Source organism: Mastigoproctus giganteus, chromosome 4, assembly GCF_048544385.1.
Source record: "Mastigoproctus giganteus isolate SK-2022 chromosome 4, ASM4854438v1, whole genome shotgun sequence".
NCBI lineage: Eukaryota > Metazoa > Arthropoda > Arachnida > Uropygi > Thelyphonidae > Mastigoproctus > Mastigoproctus giganteus.
The window spans coordinates 239,787,349-239,806,268 of NC_143578.1; the positions used below are offsets into that span (position 1 = coordinate 239,787,349).

At 34.4% G+C, this 18,920-nt stretch overlaps 1 protein-coding gene across 1 annotated transcript in view; it reads left to right on the forward strand.

Moving 5' to 3' along the window:
- CtsK1 (C1 family peptidase 26-29-p) overlaps nucleotides 1–18,330 on the forward strand; it is a 41,432-nt gene extending 23,102 nt beyond the window's left edge. The window contains exons 6-10 of the mRNA XM_090371251.1: nucleotides 4,799–4,986; nucleotides 7,551–7,642; nucleotides 7,825–7,983; nucleotides 10,698–10,887; nucleotides 17,268–18,330. Of these exons, the coding sequence (XP_090227377.1) occupies nucleotides 4,799–4,986; nucleotides 7,551–7,642; nucleotides 7,825–7,983; nucleotides 10,698–10,887; nucleotides 17,268–17,455 (817 nt within the window). The 3' untranslated portion in view covers nucleotides 17,456–18,330. The remainder of the gene's footprint in view (nucleotides 1–4,798; nucleotides 4,987–7,550; nucleotides 7,643–7,824; nucleotides 7,984–10,697; nucleotides 10,888–17,267) is intronic.
- Nucleotides 18,331–18,920: the final 590 nt, after the last annotated feature.

An 18,920-nucleotide genomic window follows, 5' to 3' on the forward strand; every position in this document is an offset into this window, starting at 1 on the left:
CCTATTCAGGAGACCCTAGTGTCAAAACTGTTAGAGATAGCACTGTGAAAATCAGTGGGTATGTCATTTAGGGTATGGCGAAGCGATTTGTAGAAGAAAAATAAAATAGTTCAAATTTCTGCCACCAAGGGAGAAATTGGCACTGTAAACATGAATGGAATACTTAATTTAGGATTAGATTTTAATATCAGAACTTAGAAATCTACAGTATGTACTTTCCTATGTACTTCCTATGTAAATCTATGTACTTTCCTTCACTTGACATTCTGAAGACGGAGGACTGCATGTGACACAGTTTTGCCTAGCATCTCATTGGGGATGTTGGCTACATGCTGTTTAATGCTTGCTTTGAAATCAACAAGCATCTGTATGCTGCCATGGTAAACTCTGTCTTTCAGGTATCCCTATAGTCAGAAATCACAGGGATTGAAATCTTCTGATCAGGCTGGACAGAACTGCAGAAAGTCTCTAGAAATGATGCAATCATTTCCGAATGTTGAACGGAGCAGTTCCTTCACTTGTCGACCAACGTGGGTAGGGGTACCATCTTGTATAAACACTATGATCTCCAAGCATTGCCTTTCTTGCAGAGTGAGAATAATGTTATTTCTTAGAAGAGTGCAGTACCGTGCACTAGTTACCATACACCTTATGGGGGGCATGAGGTGTAGACTCTTCAAAGAAAAATGGTCCGATTATAAACTCTGCTGTGAATCCACACCATACTGTAATGTATGGACTTCGTTGTGGTCAGGTGGACGAGAAGTTCCCCATATTTGGCAGTTTTGTGCATTTACAGCCTCATGAAGAGTGAAATGTGCCTGATCAGACCACAAGATCATTCGAGCCCATGTATAGTCAAGTTCCATATGAGCCAGAAATCGTAGAGCAAAGTATTGGTTGTTGCTGATCACAAGACTAGTTCTTGCACTACATGAATCTTGTATGGGAACCAGCATAAAATTATTTGAAGCACTTCATGTACAGTAGACCAAGGAAGGTTCAAGTCTCTTGACATACCTCTGGCACTACTGACTGGTAGTGTTTCACATTCTGACCCAGAAAGACTATTGCAACTGCCACTTCATCCATTACCTCCATTCTGATACGTGGTTGTTCCCTGCCCGGAATTACACTTAACTCCCCAGTAGCTTCAAATTTCTTTATTAGTTTTCGAAGTCCCACCGATGTCAAAGGTACTTTACGCAAAATTTTAAGTTTCCGATATTCACATAGTGCTGCATTAGCGTTACTATTATTCTGGTAGAACAGTTTACTAAAATAGCATGTTCCTTTTTTGTAAGTGCCATGGTTATTGACAGTGGCATTGGCCTTTCTGCTTTTATCTGACAAGATGTTATTTGCATAAGCAGCCTGTCTTGAAGTAAATGACAACTTTTACATATGTGCAGCACCATTTCTCTCCTGGTGGCTGAAATTTTAACTATTTTTTTTTTTTTCTTTTACAAATCGCTTCCCCATACCGTAAATGACATACCCACCGTTTTGACACTAGGGTCTCCTGAATAGGGAAACTTATTTTATAACCACCTGGTAAATGCTTTACTCTGAACAACCTGCGATTGAAAAAGTTGAAATGAGATCAAATCTACATGTGTGGATTTGATCTCATTTCAAAAAACATGATTTTGCATTAAGCCAATACTATGAAATTGAACAGGAAAAAAAATTTAAATGTATAAATGAAGCAAAGAAGTTTATTGCATTTTGCGACCACATGTAATTTACCTGTTGCAGTATATTAGTTAGTTAGTTATTAATTTGTAAGAATGGTTGGTGAATTTCATTCAATCATTGAACAGTTCTGGAACATTCATTATATTGTTATAATAAACACATAAATCCGGAAGTCTATTATAAGTCTAGTTTTTCAGGACTTGCCAACATGTATAACTACTTAGAAACTTTTCATCTGATCAATGATTGCCAGTATGGATTCAGTCAGTGTTGGACCACTGGTAATATGCCAGCTTAGGTTGCCTATCTTTGGGAAAATTCAAATGGAATAGTTTGATGAAACTGAAGCAGTTGCTCTTGACATTTCAAAGGCTTTTGATTGCATTTGGCATAAAGGTTTCTAAATAAGCTTCCATCTTTATATATTAATGACCTTCCAGTTTGAAAAACCTTGCCCTGCACAAATAGCTTCAACCTCTTGAATATATCCACCACCAGTTTGTTAAATGCTGATGTCCAGGTAATTAGGGCAAAAATAACTTAATTGATTTCAATCCATCTAAAGCTCAGTCCTGTCTCATATCTTGCAAAAAGGATTCTTCTGCTCCTGTGTTATATTCGATGACACTGATTTCTAGGCTTGATTATATATCTCTACTGGAGATTACTCTGACTTCTAATCTCTCTTGGCATAAGCACATTACAAATATTGCTTCCTCTGCATCTATAAAAACTGGGTTTTCTCTTTCACTCTCAATGTTACTTTTTTCCAAACAGTTGTTCATTCTGCACAAATCGCAAATCAGCCCTACAAAGGAATATTGTTCCTACATCTGAGGTGATGCCTCCAAACCTTTCTCGGGCTTCTAAATTCTATTCAAAAGAAGGCAGTTAGGTATTAATGACTCATCTCTAACAAAGCGTCTCCACTCTCTGTCTCATAGATATTCTGATTCTGCTGCATGACTTTTCTATAGGTACTTCCATGGACACTGTTTGCCTGCTCTCTCTCCAAACCAGTCTGAACATGTGCAGCAACCAGTCAACATATTTTTTTCTGTCCAACTTCAAACTCACAGAACTAACTTTTCTTCTTCCTCATTTATTCATTCACTTTGTTTTCTGGAACAACCTCCCTCATACTTTTTTCCTGAAAATTACAATCTACAGAAATTGAAGTCTAATTTCAACAAGTATCTTCTTTTATCTTCTCAACCTTCAACCCATGCATGGTACTAAGTACTATAAGTTTTGATACCTCTTGTCCTTGGGATTTTCATTAAAAAAAAAAAACTCATGGTTTGCCAACTGTTTTTTGTAATTGGGTCCAGTTTTCTCTCTGACTGCTCACTGCGGGTGATGGTAGATGGCTCTCTATCTTTTAACTTCTCCACTAATGCAGGTGTTCCCCAGGTTTAATTCTTTCTCCCACTCTTTTCCTCTTGTATATTAATGAACTTCCATTGATTGGGAAATCCTATCCACAGTTTTGCTGATGATAGCACATTACATTCCACCTTCCAGTTTGAGAAACCTTGCCTTGCACCACTTTGGCTTCTTCAATATACACTACTGATTCCTTAAATGTTGATTGCCAGGTAATTCTCCAGTGGGGCAAAGATTAACTTAATTTATTTCAATCTTTCCAAAGTTCAGTTCTGTATTATATCTCATGAGAAGAATTCTTCTGCTCCTTTGCTTATTTTCAGTGACACTCTGATTTCCAGACAACGTCATATATCTCTATTGGGGATTACCCTAACTTCTAATCTCTCTCTCTCTCTCTCTCTGCCTGCATAAACACATCACAAATGTTGCTTAAAATACTGTTTTTTCTTTTTCTCTTGGCATTACTTTTCTTCACAGCTGTTCACTCTGTACAAATTGCAAATTCATCCTACCATTGAATATTGTTCCCGCATCTGGAGCAGTACCCCATAGTGTCTCTCAGCCTTCAAGATTCCATTCAAAAAAGGGCAGTTAGGTTAATTAATAACTCACCTCCAACAAACTCTTGCCACTCTGTCTTATACACATTCTGTTTCTGTTGCATGCCTTTTCTATAGATACTTCCATGGGCACTATTCATGTGAATTGTCTTCTATAATTCTCTCTCAGAGCCATTCAATATCCTTTACTGTCCAACTTCAAACTTACAGAAGAACTTTTCTTCCTCATTTATTCCTTCAACTTCCATTTTCATTTCAAATGAAGTGAGGTTGTTCTCCCCTTCATATACATTTCCTGAAAATTACATTCTACAGAAATTCAAGTGTAATGTCAACAAGTATATTCTTTCTTCTTCTCAACCTTCAACATATGCACACAGTACTAATCACCACCTTTATGACATTTTTTATTTTTGTATTTCTAATAACTATTTTTGATTAGAACTAGAAGAATACATTTCATTGAAAAATATCTTCTTTCAGCTTCTTTCGAATTAGGTTAAAATTAATTTGAATAGCTTACCATTATGAAGAAATATGTATTTTAAGGGCAGTGCAACATGATAGTATATATTTTTATATGCATGGGAACTTGAAATAGTTTCCTCTTAAAAGCTATGTGAAAACTTCTTGTTTCATTTGGATTTCATCATCCTTTGCCATCTTGTGGTTTAATTTTTGTGTATGAGTGAGACTTGTCCTTAGGAAAAATGTTTGAATAGGTTGCATGTTAAAGTTTGAATAGGATTTCTTGTTAAAAAGTAGTATTATACATGCATTTGTATTGGTATTTGCATTCTTCTGTGTTTTAATGTGTAGCCTCTCATTTCAGTGGAAAGAAACAACTCAAAGTTCATCATTTGTGATGTATATCGAAAATGTGCCTTGCCATCTTCAACCTTCTGTTTTGGCATACAAAGTTAAATTGTGGAATATTTAAATATTCTGTGTCAAGCTTATTTTGAAATCTTAGCTGAAGTTGTGGTTTCTGTTTGTTCTGAATAAGCAAATTGACTGAGTAATAAAACCTCAGTTAGGTCATTGGACAATATCCTATACATGTCTGGTAATAACCACAGAATGAAAATTAAAATTACTGAAAAACAATTCAAATTTATAATTTTATACTTATTTTATAATTTGTTTTCTAGGTATATAAACTCCAAAAATCGGGCAGGCTTGAGATTCACATTAGCAGTCAATCACCTGGCTGATTTCACTGATCAGGAAATGAAAATTTTACGAGGCAGGCTACCAAGTCGTGGATATAATGGAGGAGCTCCTTTCCCAGAACACCATGATCCAGATGTTCCTGACTCTTTGGATTGGCGTCTGTATGGTAAGTCCTGGGACAAAATTGGAATTGGTATCTAGTTTCTGGATATTAAATACATTTCTCTCTGCATGCTGGATAAATAATTACAATTTAGAAAATTATGTATACATTAACACTATAAAGCTCTGTGTTATGAGATGTGTTTTAGCTCCTTCCTCAGTAGCAGCTAGTTCTCTAATCAGTTTGTAAGCTAATGATTGAAATAAAGTACAAAAATGTGTATCCAACACCTAATACGAGTGCAGAGTTATGATTACGGATATTCTTCAGATTGGTTTTATGTCAGGAGTGGGGTCCCTCAAGGATTGGTTCTTGGACCACTGTTGTTTCTCATTTTCATAAATTGACATCAATAAAGGGATAAGAGTAATGTCAAAATTTGCAGACGATGTAAATTCTTTCTACTAGAGAGCTTCGACTAACAGAATTTTAAGAAAAGTCATCAATTGGTAGCTGTATTATATATTGCAAAAACTGGTGAAAAATAGAAAACGCCACATTGCACGCTGGATTAATAAAAAAAACAAGTTCATCTAGAATTGCTTTTGATAGCTCCTTTACTGGCAGCATTATCTAGTAACAAAATTTCAAGAAAATTTCTATTGGAGAAATTTTTATGAACTAAATTTTTTGTTGAGCTACATTATGAACTTTCAAAAACTTTGTGTCAAACTGAAATCGTTGTTTGTGTGCAAAGAAAAAAAAAAAAAAATCGTGCTCGTTCCTCGGAATGAATTTTTTAAATTATTATTATATTCTTTTTTAGCTATATAATGCATCTACTAAAAAAATTTCAAGGAAATTTATTTATTGGGCAGGCACATTATAGATTGCAAAATCTGGTGTAAAATAGAGAACATCAATGCACACTGGATAAGAAAATGTTCACATTATGCACTTTTTTTTTTTTTTTTTTTTTCTTTTGAAAGCAGTATTACTATAGCATCTCTCCTTGGTGTATATTTGATCTTGTAAAATAAATTTCCAAGATAAAATTCTCTCTATGGGATTGGCAGCCATGTTATAGACTGGAAAACTTGTCAAGTTAACTTTTACATTCTTTGAAACCTGTGCACACTTCATTACAGATTGTATTCTGAAATCTATATTGTTATGTGACATATTTCTTTGGTATGTATTTGACCTTATAATGAAATTTCAAGGAAAATTTTCACTTGGAAAGTGCAGTAAAAAACTTAAAATTAGTGCCAAATACAAATCAAAAACCTCGAATAATTTTATTTTGCATAAGGAAGATAGCACTATTCAAGTTTTTTTTTTTTTTTTTTAAACCTTAATGGTTTTTAAATAATAATGAAACTTCAAAGATCATATATCAGTGGCTGTGTTATACAGACTGACAAAAACTGGTGACAAATAGAAAACTTTACATTCTTCATCATACCATGTGCATAAAGAAAAGTATTGTTACAAAATCTTTCTTTGATATGTATTTGATTTAATAAGATTTCAAGGAAAGTTTTCTGTTAGAACCTGCATTAAAAATTCCAAACTCTAGTATCAGATTTAAAGAAACTAGAATAAACTAGATTAAAAAAAAGATAATGTGCATTTTATCATATTAATGTACAGCTAGTATGCACCTAAGTGTATGACTAGTAATGGCTGCAAAAATTAAATTTAGCAATCTTTCATCACATGTGAGAAATTTATTGAATTTCTCCACAGCACAATTATTACTGTTCTCATATTGATTAATGCATTAACCATCTGTTCATGAATATCTGCCACAACAAAACTAAAAGAATATGAATGTTTTTAATGAGAATTAATAAATTCTGCATGGTGTTAATAAGATTATCTGGCAAAAATTTTTCTTGGTTAACTAATACTGGCATGTTCTCAACTTGTGTGGATACTTTGAACCCATTTAAATCAAAATGTAACTTATTTTGGTCCCTTTTGCTTTGAATTTAACAGGTTTTACTCTACCAGGAAATTGTCAGTAGCTGAATATATGCTTACAAATACTCCCCATGCTTTTAATATAAAAAAAATTTGAAACTGTTGGAGGAAGGGACTTCATGAAAAGAATTAAAGTTGTGTATATGAAATTTAAAGATAGGAAGGTAAATAGAATTATGGGGCAAGAAACAGCTGCACTGTTGGATGTATCTGTTTATCAACAAATATAAATTTTAAAAAATCCTACTTGTTAATTAAAATCAGTGTACACAGTTACAAATGCCAATTCATACATCTTATATATATTGAATATTTCTGAGATTGTTATACTTCCGAATAAACTTAACAATTTTTTTTTTTTTTTCTATCCTTTTAATTATTCTTTCCTAATATTAAAAACAATGTTGTGGATTTATCACTAAAGAATTCAGTTATTGGGTTTGTTTGCTATTTTTATTTATTTTTTTAAAATTTATTCTGAAGAAAGTCATTGAAGTTTTTGAATAAAATGAAATGATAAAGAGCTAATGTAATGAAGTAATTCACAAGAACTAAAGTCACTTAGGCTAGTATTGTAAGATACAGATTTACTTATATTAAACATTTTAAAATTAGTAAAAGAATTCCACCCTGTTTTGTAGGTGCTGTTACACCTGTGAAGGATCAAGCTGTTTGTGGGTCATGTTGGAGTTTTGGAACAACTGGTACCCTTGAAGGTTCCTATTTCTTGAAGGTAAGAGACATAGGGCACATTATACTTTTGCATGTATAAGTATAGTACATACCAAGTATGTTCCAAAAAATGTAATCCAGTTTTGTTATTTGAGGAAAAGAAGTCCTTAAACTACAAAGTGAAATTTCCTTGTGAGCAACATGTTTGATAAAAACTTGATTTTTTTTTTTTTCTCTCTCCAGAGTGGGAAATTGGTACGTTTATCACAACAACAACTGATTGATTGCAGCTGGCAGTTTCAGAATAATGGTTGTGATGGAGGAGAGGATTTTAGAGCCTATCAGTATATCAAGGTACATGGCCTTTCTGCTGAGGAAGATTATGGTCCTTACCTTGGAGCTGTAAGTATTTTAATCTTTCCTTATTAAAATTTAAAATTGTTCCATTTATCTAAATATAAGTCATAAATAAATCTAAGTTTAAATATATTTCATGTCTCTCAGTGAATGGATTTCCTAAGTAAAACAATGGGGTTATTTCAAATAAATTGATAGTGGTTTTCAAATAATTTGATAACAGCATACTCCTTTTTGTTAGGTGCATTATTCATATGTAATAGTGCAATTGTTTTCTTCACCATGTCTGTTCATCCATCTGTGCATAACAGTTCTACTCCTAGTTGACAGATTTTCAGGATTTTTATTTTTGGGTCTTTTTAAAAGATTTGTTGAGCCACTCCAAATTTAATTAAAACCAGACCAGTAGAAATTCAGCAATTATTACTATTACTACTCCCAATGGATGAATTTTATATTTGGGCCTTTTAGGAAGTTTGGACCAATAGAAATCTGACAATTTGTCTGTCCATCCACATGTAATAACTTGTCTCTCAGTGGATGGATTTTTCATGAAATTCTATATTTAACTGTTAGATCTGTTGAGGTTGCCCAAGCTTCATTAAAACTGGACTAATAGAAATCCACCAAAATTATCACATATAGGCTATCCACATACCCTATATTGTAGCTAATTATGTTTGTTGCCATGCTCAGAATGAACAGGCAGTGTGGTAATGTGCAGAAATAAATGTTTTCAGTTCACTCATGAATGTTATCTGCCTTTTTTTTTATGAAATGTGAAATATTACTAACTTGTATTCTGTTTTACTGTCTGTAGATATTCTGTTCCTTCCAGTAATAGCAACAAGAGTTTTGCCCATTTTATAAACTACATCATTATCCATATGTTGACCTAAAGTTACCAATTCCATTTTTAATCAAATAATATTAATAAAAGAAGCAATCTGCTATTAATTAAAAAAAATTTTGTTCATACTCTGACATCACCACATAGATCAACCAATTTACAACTAGGTATAAACTTGTTGAAAAGCATTTAGAACTAGTTATTTGTTAAAAAATATTATTAACTGTGTTTAGTGGTCATAGGAAATTGAACCACAGTCAATAAAAAATGTGTTCTACTTTACTCCTGCTTTGAGACACCCATGATATGTGTTACAAAACTTGGTCTTGTCAGTGATATACAGGAATTTTGCAAGCAGGGATAAGGAAGTGATTATCTCCTTGTATAAGGTAATGGTCAGGCCACACCTTGAGTACTGTGTACCAGTCTTGAAGCTTCATTTTAGGAAGGATGTAGAGTTGCTAGAACAAGTACAAAGAAGGGCAACAAGCCTAGTGAGGAGGGAAAAAAAGGGGTGTTCTTATGAAGAAAGGATAAAGTTCTGCAAATTGCGGCATCTGGAGACAGCACCTGCGAGGCGATCTGATTGAAGTGTATAAGGCCTTGAATGGATTGAGCAGGCTCACTGCTGATGGGATTCTTCCACTTGCTCAGATTGCAAACCTGAGGAGGCATAGATTCAAACTGAGGAAAGAGAGTTGTAGAATAATAGATGTGCAGAAGTTTGCCTTTATCCAGCAGGTAGTTGATTGCTAGACAAGCTTCATCTGTTGTTGTGGAAGTTGATAGCTTAAATAAATTCAAGCAGAACTAGACAAACATTTGGAACAAATGGATTAGTGAAGTGTGAAGGGTTTTTTTTTTTTTTTTTTTTTTTGCCTGATGCTGTATAAGCTTGCTTTCTTGCATTGTGTGTGCTAATGCTAAAAAACTTGCTAATCTCCCATCAGATATGGGTAGCCTCAGTTAGGAACTTTGTGTTGAACAGTAAATAATATATAGAGCCTAAACATAACAAGGTTTGTTGTATATCAAACCTCCTAGTACGGAGCTGCATTTGCTCGTTGCCGTAATTAAGTAAATTGTTATTTCATTTGATAATAGTAGTCAGGAAAATAGAAAATAGAAGTGTACTATTATGAAATTATATCAACAACTGTGTTGAAATACAACTCCATTCCTTTACTTAATTGCTGAAATGAGGCAATACAGCTCAGCACACAACATTTGTTATGTTTTAAGTCAAAGTTTTTCCTTTCTCACAATGCTTGGTTTGCTCTTTGATAGGTATCTAATTTAGACTGCCCATCATATGACAAATGATAAAAAGTCTTGAAACATGTGATGATAGTATCTCAGTTTTTAATGGACAGCAGATTTGTCTCTTTTGGTCAGTTCAATCATAAACTGAAATTAGTAAGTTTAGATGAATTCACAGATACAATGTCATTTATAAAGTGAGCACAAACCCAAACCTTGTGCTCACTTTATTTCTCGCTGGAGTCAACAGGGCATTTCTAGACAGCAACATAAAAATTCAATGCAGAGAGGAATACTAGTATCAAATTATCAGTTATTTTAATATTAAAAATACAAGCAGTCATATCATCTTTTAGAGAAATTTAATTTCATTTAAATGCTACTGAATTTCAGCATAACTGATCTCTACATTTTTGTACTGGGCAATTCTGTATGAATAGGAGATGATACACATGTATTCTTTAAATGAATTGTGAAAACTGATCATTATGCTACAGATGTTGCTTAATGATGGAAAAAAATGGGATTCATGAATATCAGAGTAATCGAATACTTCTCAATCATTGTTACCAGATAACCATATAACTAAAGTTGGTCATAATAATGATGTCCACTTTTGATTTAAGCTATTGTGTTTTTGTTATTATAGGATGGTTTATGCCATGAGAAATCTGTCAATGGTACTGTTCGTTTGGCTGGTTATGTTAATGTTACTGCAGGAGATAAAGAAGCTCTTAGGCTTGCTATTGCATATCATGGTCCCATATCAGTTAGTATTGATGCATCTCAGAAAAGCTTCTCCTTCTATTCAAATGGAGTGTATTATGATCCAGCCTGCAGTAAGTATCTTATGTTAGCGTATATTTTTATACTCTTGCTCATCTTTAACCACTAATTATTAATTTTTTTATTTATTTATTTTTTTGTAATATTCTCTCTGTTTTAATAATACCAATGATAAGAGCCTATATTGTTCAAGAGTTGCTGAACTTCCATGGATATAAATGCTATTAATATGACTAAAGCATTGGGAAGGGATTACTTTTAAATTGGGACCAACAGTTGTATCCATATCCCCCCCCCCCTCCCAATTTCTTGTATGAGGGGGTGATCATTTAATTTGCAAAATGGTGCAAGATTTTATGTTTACCAACAAAACTTTCCATAACTGCTGCTAGAGGCACTCTCCCTGATCACTACTGAGTAGACTGCACGCACATGCTAGTACTTGTCGCGTTAGTGTTGCGTAGAGTTTTTTTTTTTTTTTTTTTAGCCGGTTGTCAGTGGGTGCCACTGACAATCGTTTTGAAGCAAGTATCATGTCAGACATAAAGATTGAACAGTGATATGTGATTCATTATTGTGTCAGATGGGGCTTAAATGTATCAAACAGTAATGAGTGTCTTGGTAGGACAGCCATATTCTAGTGTGACTGAACTTTTTGGTGTGATATGGTTTCTCCATCAAGACAATGCTATGCCCCATATGGCTAATATTGTGCAGGCAGTGATCACTGCCATAGGTGTCGAGGTTCTTCCACATCCCCCTTATCCACCAGACCTAGCCCCATGAGATTTCTCCTGTTTCCATGTCTGAAAAAGCTCTGAAAGGCAAGTGGTTCATGTCTGATGCAGTGATGCTTGCAGAGCCACAACGGAAGCACTTTGCAGTCCTTCAAAAAATGGCTTGTAAGAAGCATTTAATGCCTGGATACAATGGTGGCCAAAGTGTGTGAAGTTGGGGTGTATTTTGAGAAGGAGAAATCCACAGAAGATTCTGACGTTGACAATTAAGGTAAGGTCTTGCACAAGTCCATGAATTAAATGATCACCTCTGCTACTATAAAGGCTTTGGTTTTGATTGTGTAGGTATATTGAAGAATGTGTTTTAAAACTTTTTTTTTTTTTTTTTTTTTATGAAACCCCCAAACACGAGAGGTATTAGAACCTATAGTACTTAGTACTCTGCTTGGGTTGAGGTTGAGAAGACAAAAGAAGATATTTGTTGACATTACACTTGAATTTCTGCAGACTGTAATTTTCAGGAAATACGTATGAAGGAAGGTTTTTCCAGAAAACAGCAGTTGAATGAATAAACAAGGAAGATGAAAATTTGGTTCTGTCAGTTTGAAGTTGGACTGTAAATGGATGTTGGTTGGTGGCGGCACATGTTCGGACTGTTTTGAAAGAGTGAGCAGGAATTATAGAAGTCAATTCAGAAGAACAGTGCCCATGGAAGTATTTGTAGAGAAGGCATGCAGCAGAAACAGTACGTCTATGAGACAGTGAGTGGAGAGACTATGTTAGAGAGGAATCATTAATTAACCTAACTGCCCTCTTCTGAATGGAATCTAGAAGCCTAAGAGAGGTTTTGGGGGCATGCCCCCACATGTAGGAACAATATTCCATGGTAGGACGGATTTGTGATTTGTACAGAGTGATTGTTTGGAAGAAAAGTAATGCCGAGAGCGAAAATTTTTCTGCATCTAAAAATTTTTTAGATGCAGAGAAAGAAATATTTGTAATGTGCTTGTGCCAAGAGAGATTAGAAGTCAGGGTAATCTCCAAAAGAGAGAGAGAGAGAGAGAGAGAGAGATCATTTTTCCTAGAAGTCAGAGTGTCACCAAAGATAAGCATAGGAGCAGAAGAATCTTTTTGCAAGTTATAAGACAAGACTGAGTTTTAGAAGGATTGAAATCAACTAAATTGTCCTTCTCCACTGGAGAATTACCTGGAGATCGGCATTTAAGGAATTGGTAGAAGATATTCGAGAAGTTGAAGCTGATTGAGCAGGGCAAGGTTTCTCAAAATGGAAAGTGGAATGCAATGTGCTATCATCGGCAAAACTATGGATAGGATTTCCAGTCAATGGAAGAAGGTCATTAATATACAAGAGGAAAAGAGGGAAAAAGAACTGAACCTTGGGGGACACCAGCATTAGTGGAGAAGTCAGCAGACAGAGAGCCATCTACCATCGCCCTCAGTGAGCGATCAGAGAGAAAACTGGATAACCAATTACAAAAAACAGTTGGAAAACTATAAGATGAAAGCTTGTTTAGAAGACATCTGTGCCAAACACGATTGAAAGCCTTCGAGATGTCAAGAGCAACTGCTGGTGATTCACCGAACTTTTCCATTGAATTTGTCCATAAATGGGTAACATAAGCCAGAATATCACCAGTGGATCGACACTGATGGAATCGATACTGGTGATTGTTGATGAGACAGAAAGTTTCTAGGTAGTTTAAGAGTTGGCGGTTAATTGATTTCTCCATTACTTTAGAAAGAATAGAAGTAATTGCAATGGGACGATAATTGGATGGGAGGGATTTGTAACCCTTTTTAGGAACTGGCTGGATATGAGCAAATTTCCAAGCAGAAGGAAAAACCTTTGGAATAACAGTGAAAAAAGCTGGCAAAGAACAGGAGTTCGTTCAGGAGCACAGGTTTTGAGAACAAGTGGAGAAATACCATCAGGACTTGAACTTTCTTAGCATCAAGATTTGTGAAAATCCTTCTGACATCTTTTTGACAGAAGACTACAGGAGGCATTGAATGGAGCATGTTGGGAATGGTGGGAGGTGTTTTACCAAGATCATTAATACATGAATTGGAAGAATAATGGGATGCTAGCAGGTCAGCTTTATCCTTGGCTGAAGTGACAATAGAACCATCTGGTTTTGACAGAGCTGGTAGCAGAGATGGGCAAAAGTTGTGGCCAATAGCTTTGGCAAGAGACAAGAATGCTCAGCTACCATTAGGGTAAGAAGCACGTTTTCTGTTCTTAGCCTGTTCGAAATTGAGTTTGGACTGATTAATAACTGCTTTACAATTGTTGCAAACTTTGGTGAAAATGAAAATAAAGAACTGGAAACGAGCCGATTACGATATGCAACGTTCTTCTCTTGAACAGCCTTTGCACATTTATTGGAAAACCAAAGTTTAGATAAAGGACGACATTTTAAAGTGGAGTGTGGAATAAAGGATTCCATTCCTACAAGAATAATTTCACTGACACAATCTGAGCAAACGTTGACATCAGAAGTTTTAAAACAGTAATCTGACCAAGGAAAAGAAAAGAAATCTTGCAGGTCATCCCATTTTGCATTCTTGTAATGCCAAACAATATGAGGTTGGGAATAGCCATGAGATAAAAGCTCCATTGGAGAAGAGACAATCACCAAGTTGTAATCTGAGGTGCCTAAAAAACCACTCACTTTGACCGTGTACTTAGAAGGGTTGTTTGTGAGAAAAAGATCAAGTGTATTGGCTGTATGGTTAGGATTGTCCGGTATTCTTGTAGGTAAATGAACAATCTGTGCATGGTCATTAGTAATTGCAAAAGCCTCAGCATCTCGACCAGCTGGGTCGGTGTGACTAGAAAACGGAAGCCAGCTGGAGTTGTGAACATTAAAATCACCAAGAAAATTACCTCACTGTTAGGGAAGTTGGGCTGGAGAAAGTCAAGTTACAAAGAGAGGTAGTCAAAGAGCTCCAAGTGATTAGTGAAGTTGGGAGAATGGTAGAGACAACAGATGAATTTGACACAATGAAGTAGAGAGATTTTAAGCCAGAGAAGATTCCAAATTATCAAGACTCTGACAGGTAACATCGGAACGGTCATACGAACAAGTACCACCTTCGAGGCAAAAGGAATCATACAGTGAATGATTTGGGCAACTGAGATGAGCAGTAATTGAATCAACCGATAACTGAGATGCTGTCAGAAAAAGTACATGTGGTTTGGCAGACTGCAAGTGGAAATGGACATCGTTGAGATTACAATTGAGACCACATATATTTGTGAAATGAACTAGGAAGTGTTTGGGAGGTTTAGATCTTTTCGCAGATACGTTTACTCTATTAGTTTGAAAATTCATGGTATATCCAGTAGTAAGAAAAAGTGTGGTTGGGGACATGCTGTATGAAGTAATGAAATTTTTGGATATGGAGTACGCATGGTAAGAATATATCCAGTTCCTTGACATAACGTGGCCTCTAAAATTCCCCCCCCCCACACACACACACATACACTGGCAAAAATTTACTACTAAAATATTCAGTGCTTTTGGTTAAGAACTTTATTTTTTTTTCCACTCTAAATAATTAGAAATAATAAAATAATTATATTTTAATTAAAATATTGTACATTATTTTGGAGTATCTACATCCCACCAAGAAAATATTCTTGCAAAAACACTTATTTTTGAATATGCAAAAATATGTGTTGAATAAATGTCTGTTACAGTTTTAATATTTTATTTTTCAGAGTATGTTTAGAATACAATTAAGAAATACTCTTGAGTGGCCATTTTTGATGAGGTATACCATTTCCTTTTCCTGAAATGGAGTGCTCCTTCAGTAACAGCATTACTTGTTAGTACATATTGTATAAATATGGTGGGTAGATATACTGTGTGTGTGTGTGTGTGTGTGTGACAAAATATTGACATGACTTTGAATGTATCATGATAGCTGTTATGAGTATCTTGGAAAACAGCAACTTTGCTGAGGTTTTAGTGTACAGATGTCTTGCACGTATTAAGATTGGTACAAATGAACCAATGGCATCCCACCATCACTGTTTCTTTGGTTGGAAACAGCTCAGTACAAGGGGCCAACAGAGGCTGGTGAGACATGCACAGTAACAGAAAATCTGCAGGAAATCAAATAACTTGGTAGAATAGTGGTAACCAAAGAGGCATTTTAGAATGCATGATTCATACCTTGTGCACCTGTAATGTAAGTGGACTTAATTACTCTTTCTACTTATAGTGCTCTCTGTAGTTGTCTCCTTCGGAAGTGCTGTAATAGGAGGGTATTGTATATGATGTACCCATGAATTCCCATTTGAGTTTTTCTACCAGTTATCTTTTTACTCTACAGGAAAATACTTTTAATTTAGTATTGCATTTTTCAGGAACACATTTGTCATTGAGAGAGGGGATAGAGAAACTCCCTACCCTCCTGCATTTGCAGCTTATTTGTACTGTCCCTACTGTTGCAACTATTTTTGGGTTATAGCCATCTTAGATTATGCTTCTTATAGAAGAAGTGCTGTGTCCACTTGGTTTATGCCAAAGCAACTCACGACAACAGCATTGTAACCCATAGATCTGCGCTAAAATGACTTCATAAAAAATGGTCCAAACCTTTTTAATTAATTTGAAAGCATTCTGAATTTTAATTTTTATTAATTATAATAAAATGGTATTTTCTTTGCCCTGCACTACTTTTGCCAGTGTCATTGCAGAATGTGGCATTAGCAGATACTGCTGTTTTATATCAGTTGTTTCATTCCAGTGAGATAGTATCATTAGATTTACTGTGTGGTAATACACTTTGTTCGTTGGAAATTTTTCATAAGAAATTTGGGGAGGACACAGATGGGGGCTAGAGATCCCTTGAAATTACCCATTCTTCCACAAAAAAAATAAAAAAATGATGATAATTTTGCAGTCCTGCAAAGTGCCAGATTGCAATTAAGAATTTTCTCTGCAATTACACATTCCAGCTTATATGGTAACCTCTTATGTGGGACTAATTCAAATGCTTTCCTGAAAGCCAAGTAAATAATGTCAAAATTATTTCCTGTCTCATGAGTGACTCTGTCAAAATAGCTAATCAGGTTAGTTAAACATTTTGTAAATAATGATGCAAAGTAACGTTCAATTAATCTGCAACATTAGTTGGGTTATCAAAGACTTCCTGCACTCATTTCCTGTTTGATTTTTTTTTTCTTCTTCTGTTTTACTGCTTTCATTCTCTTTTACATCTCAGACTACATGTCTGGGATAAAGCAACAAATTGCTGGAATCATTCACAAGAGAGTGAGATTCAAAGTAGAGTGAGATTTCAACTTGTGCATTACAGTAATACAATAAGGATACAGATATACATTTATTTTTTTTTCATGAGATTGTTCCATCATAATACAAGTTCACTTTAATAGTGTTGTATAGCACAAAACAATGCAGACATATTGTCTATGAAATTGGACATTGTGGGGAAAATCAGCAGTGGTGGTACCCTTCTCCACTATTCTGTATTTACCATGTGTGGAGTAAAATTCTCATTAACATTCCTTTGTTACACTGTGGAGATATTTATAAATCATTGAAGTTGCATTACAAAGAAAACACCTAGCATTTTTATTACTTACACAGTGTAAAGTAAGTTATTTGTATAATTGATTTCATTATATTTATGTATCATTTCAGAGTCCGGGAGTGATGATCTAGACCATTCAGTACTTGCTGTTGGCTATGGTGCATTAAATGGAGAACCCTACTGGCTCATTAAAAACTCATGGTCAACTTACTGGGGCAATGATGGTTATGTTCTAATGAGTCAAAAAGATAATAACTGTGGAGTTGCAACTTCACCTACATATGCAGTACTTAAATAGAGCCTAGTTGAATTTTGTGCCTTTTTTGCATTGTGTAGCATGTCTTTCATATGCCAAATTTACTCAAGACTAACTGTAAATATAGAACTCAGCGCAGCTGCGTAGAATGCAGCTGCGCTGGGAACTCATTTGTTTTTACTGTTCAGAGGAATTTTTACTTGTGATTTTCTGTGCAATACTTTATCGATAGAGAATTATTTTTAAGAAATTATCTCATAATGGACTTATGTATATAACATTAGCAGAGTGGCTAGTAATTCCATTATTTTGTACAGATCACTATGTAAAATCATAATTCTCAGATTGACATCATTGTATTCACAATTACGATAGGGTTTTGAAGTACATGCAAAGTAACCCTCCAGATACAGTTTTCATGTTTAGGTGAACAGTTATCTGTTTAAAATATGTGTATATATCCTTTGACTACATATCCACTTAACATTAAATATAATAATGTAGATTTAAAAGTAAATTTCTTTTAAGACATGAAAACACTTGAAGCCATAGTTCATCATACTTTAATGTGCCTTTGAAGCCCACTGTATAAATATATATAAATCCAGTTAAATCTAAGTATAGTTTATAGTAGTTATTATATATAAACTTCATCGATAATGAGCTTAAAAAGTATCTATTTTAAAATAGTTTTATTCTGATGTATATTTTTAAATCTAGCACTGTAAATAGAATGTGAATGACAGTCAAATTACATTATAATGCAGTTCTCCATATACACTTGTTAAGGTCTCATTTAGGTTATCCTGTATAGATCTTATATAGTAGTTGAATCTTTGATGGTTTTCTAGACATGTTGTTGGTGATGTGAAATTTAGTGATGTTATTGAAAGTTTCAAATTTTTATGCCCCATTATTTTTGATTATCAAAATCAAAAGTTCTACATTGTGTTTGAGTTTTTAAGATGGGGTTTTTTCTCACAATATATTGTACTTAAGTAATTGAATATTTGTGAAGTCCTTTTAAAAACTGAATTTTGATAAAGCGTATGGTAGTAAATGCTCTGTGATTGCTTTAGCAGATGTTATTTCTGTTTTACCAGAATGTTAATTAGGTTATATAAAAGTGAATTTTAATTTTATTGAAATAAATATTTTTTAAGACAATGGAAGGATGTTTTAAAAATTTTTAATAAATAGATCTATTTTTCTTAAAGACAAGCATACCACTTTATACTTTTTATGCCCCAATTAATTAGGGTGTCCTAATAATTGAACAACCAGGTGAACTTCATCACCTAATTGTTCTGTGCATGTTGTGATGGTATTCTTTTTCTTCCTTTCTCTTTCCTTTCCTCTTGCCAATTTAGACCTTGTACAGCTTACATTTTTTTTGATTCAACCACAAAAACATGTAGACTTTCTCATTTAAAAATGAGAAACTTATTTCTTCTGAGTAGACTACTAGCTAAGAGTAAATTTTAACATCTTTTAGAGCTTTAAACCT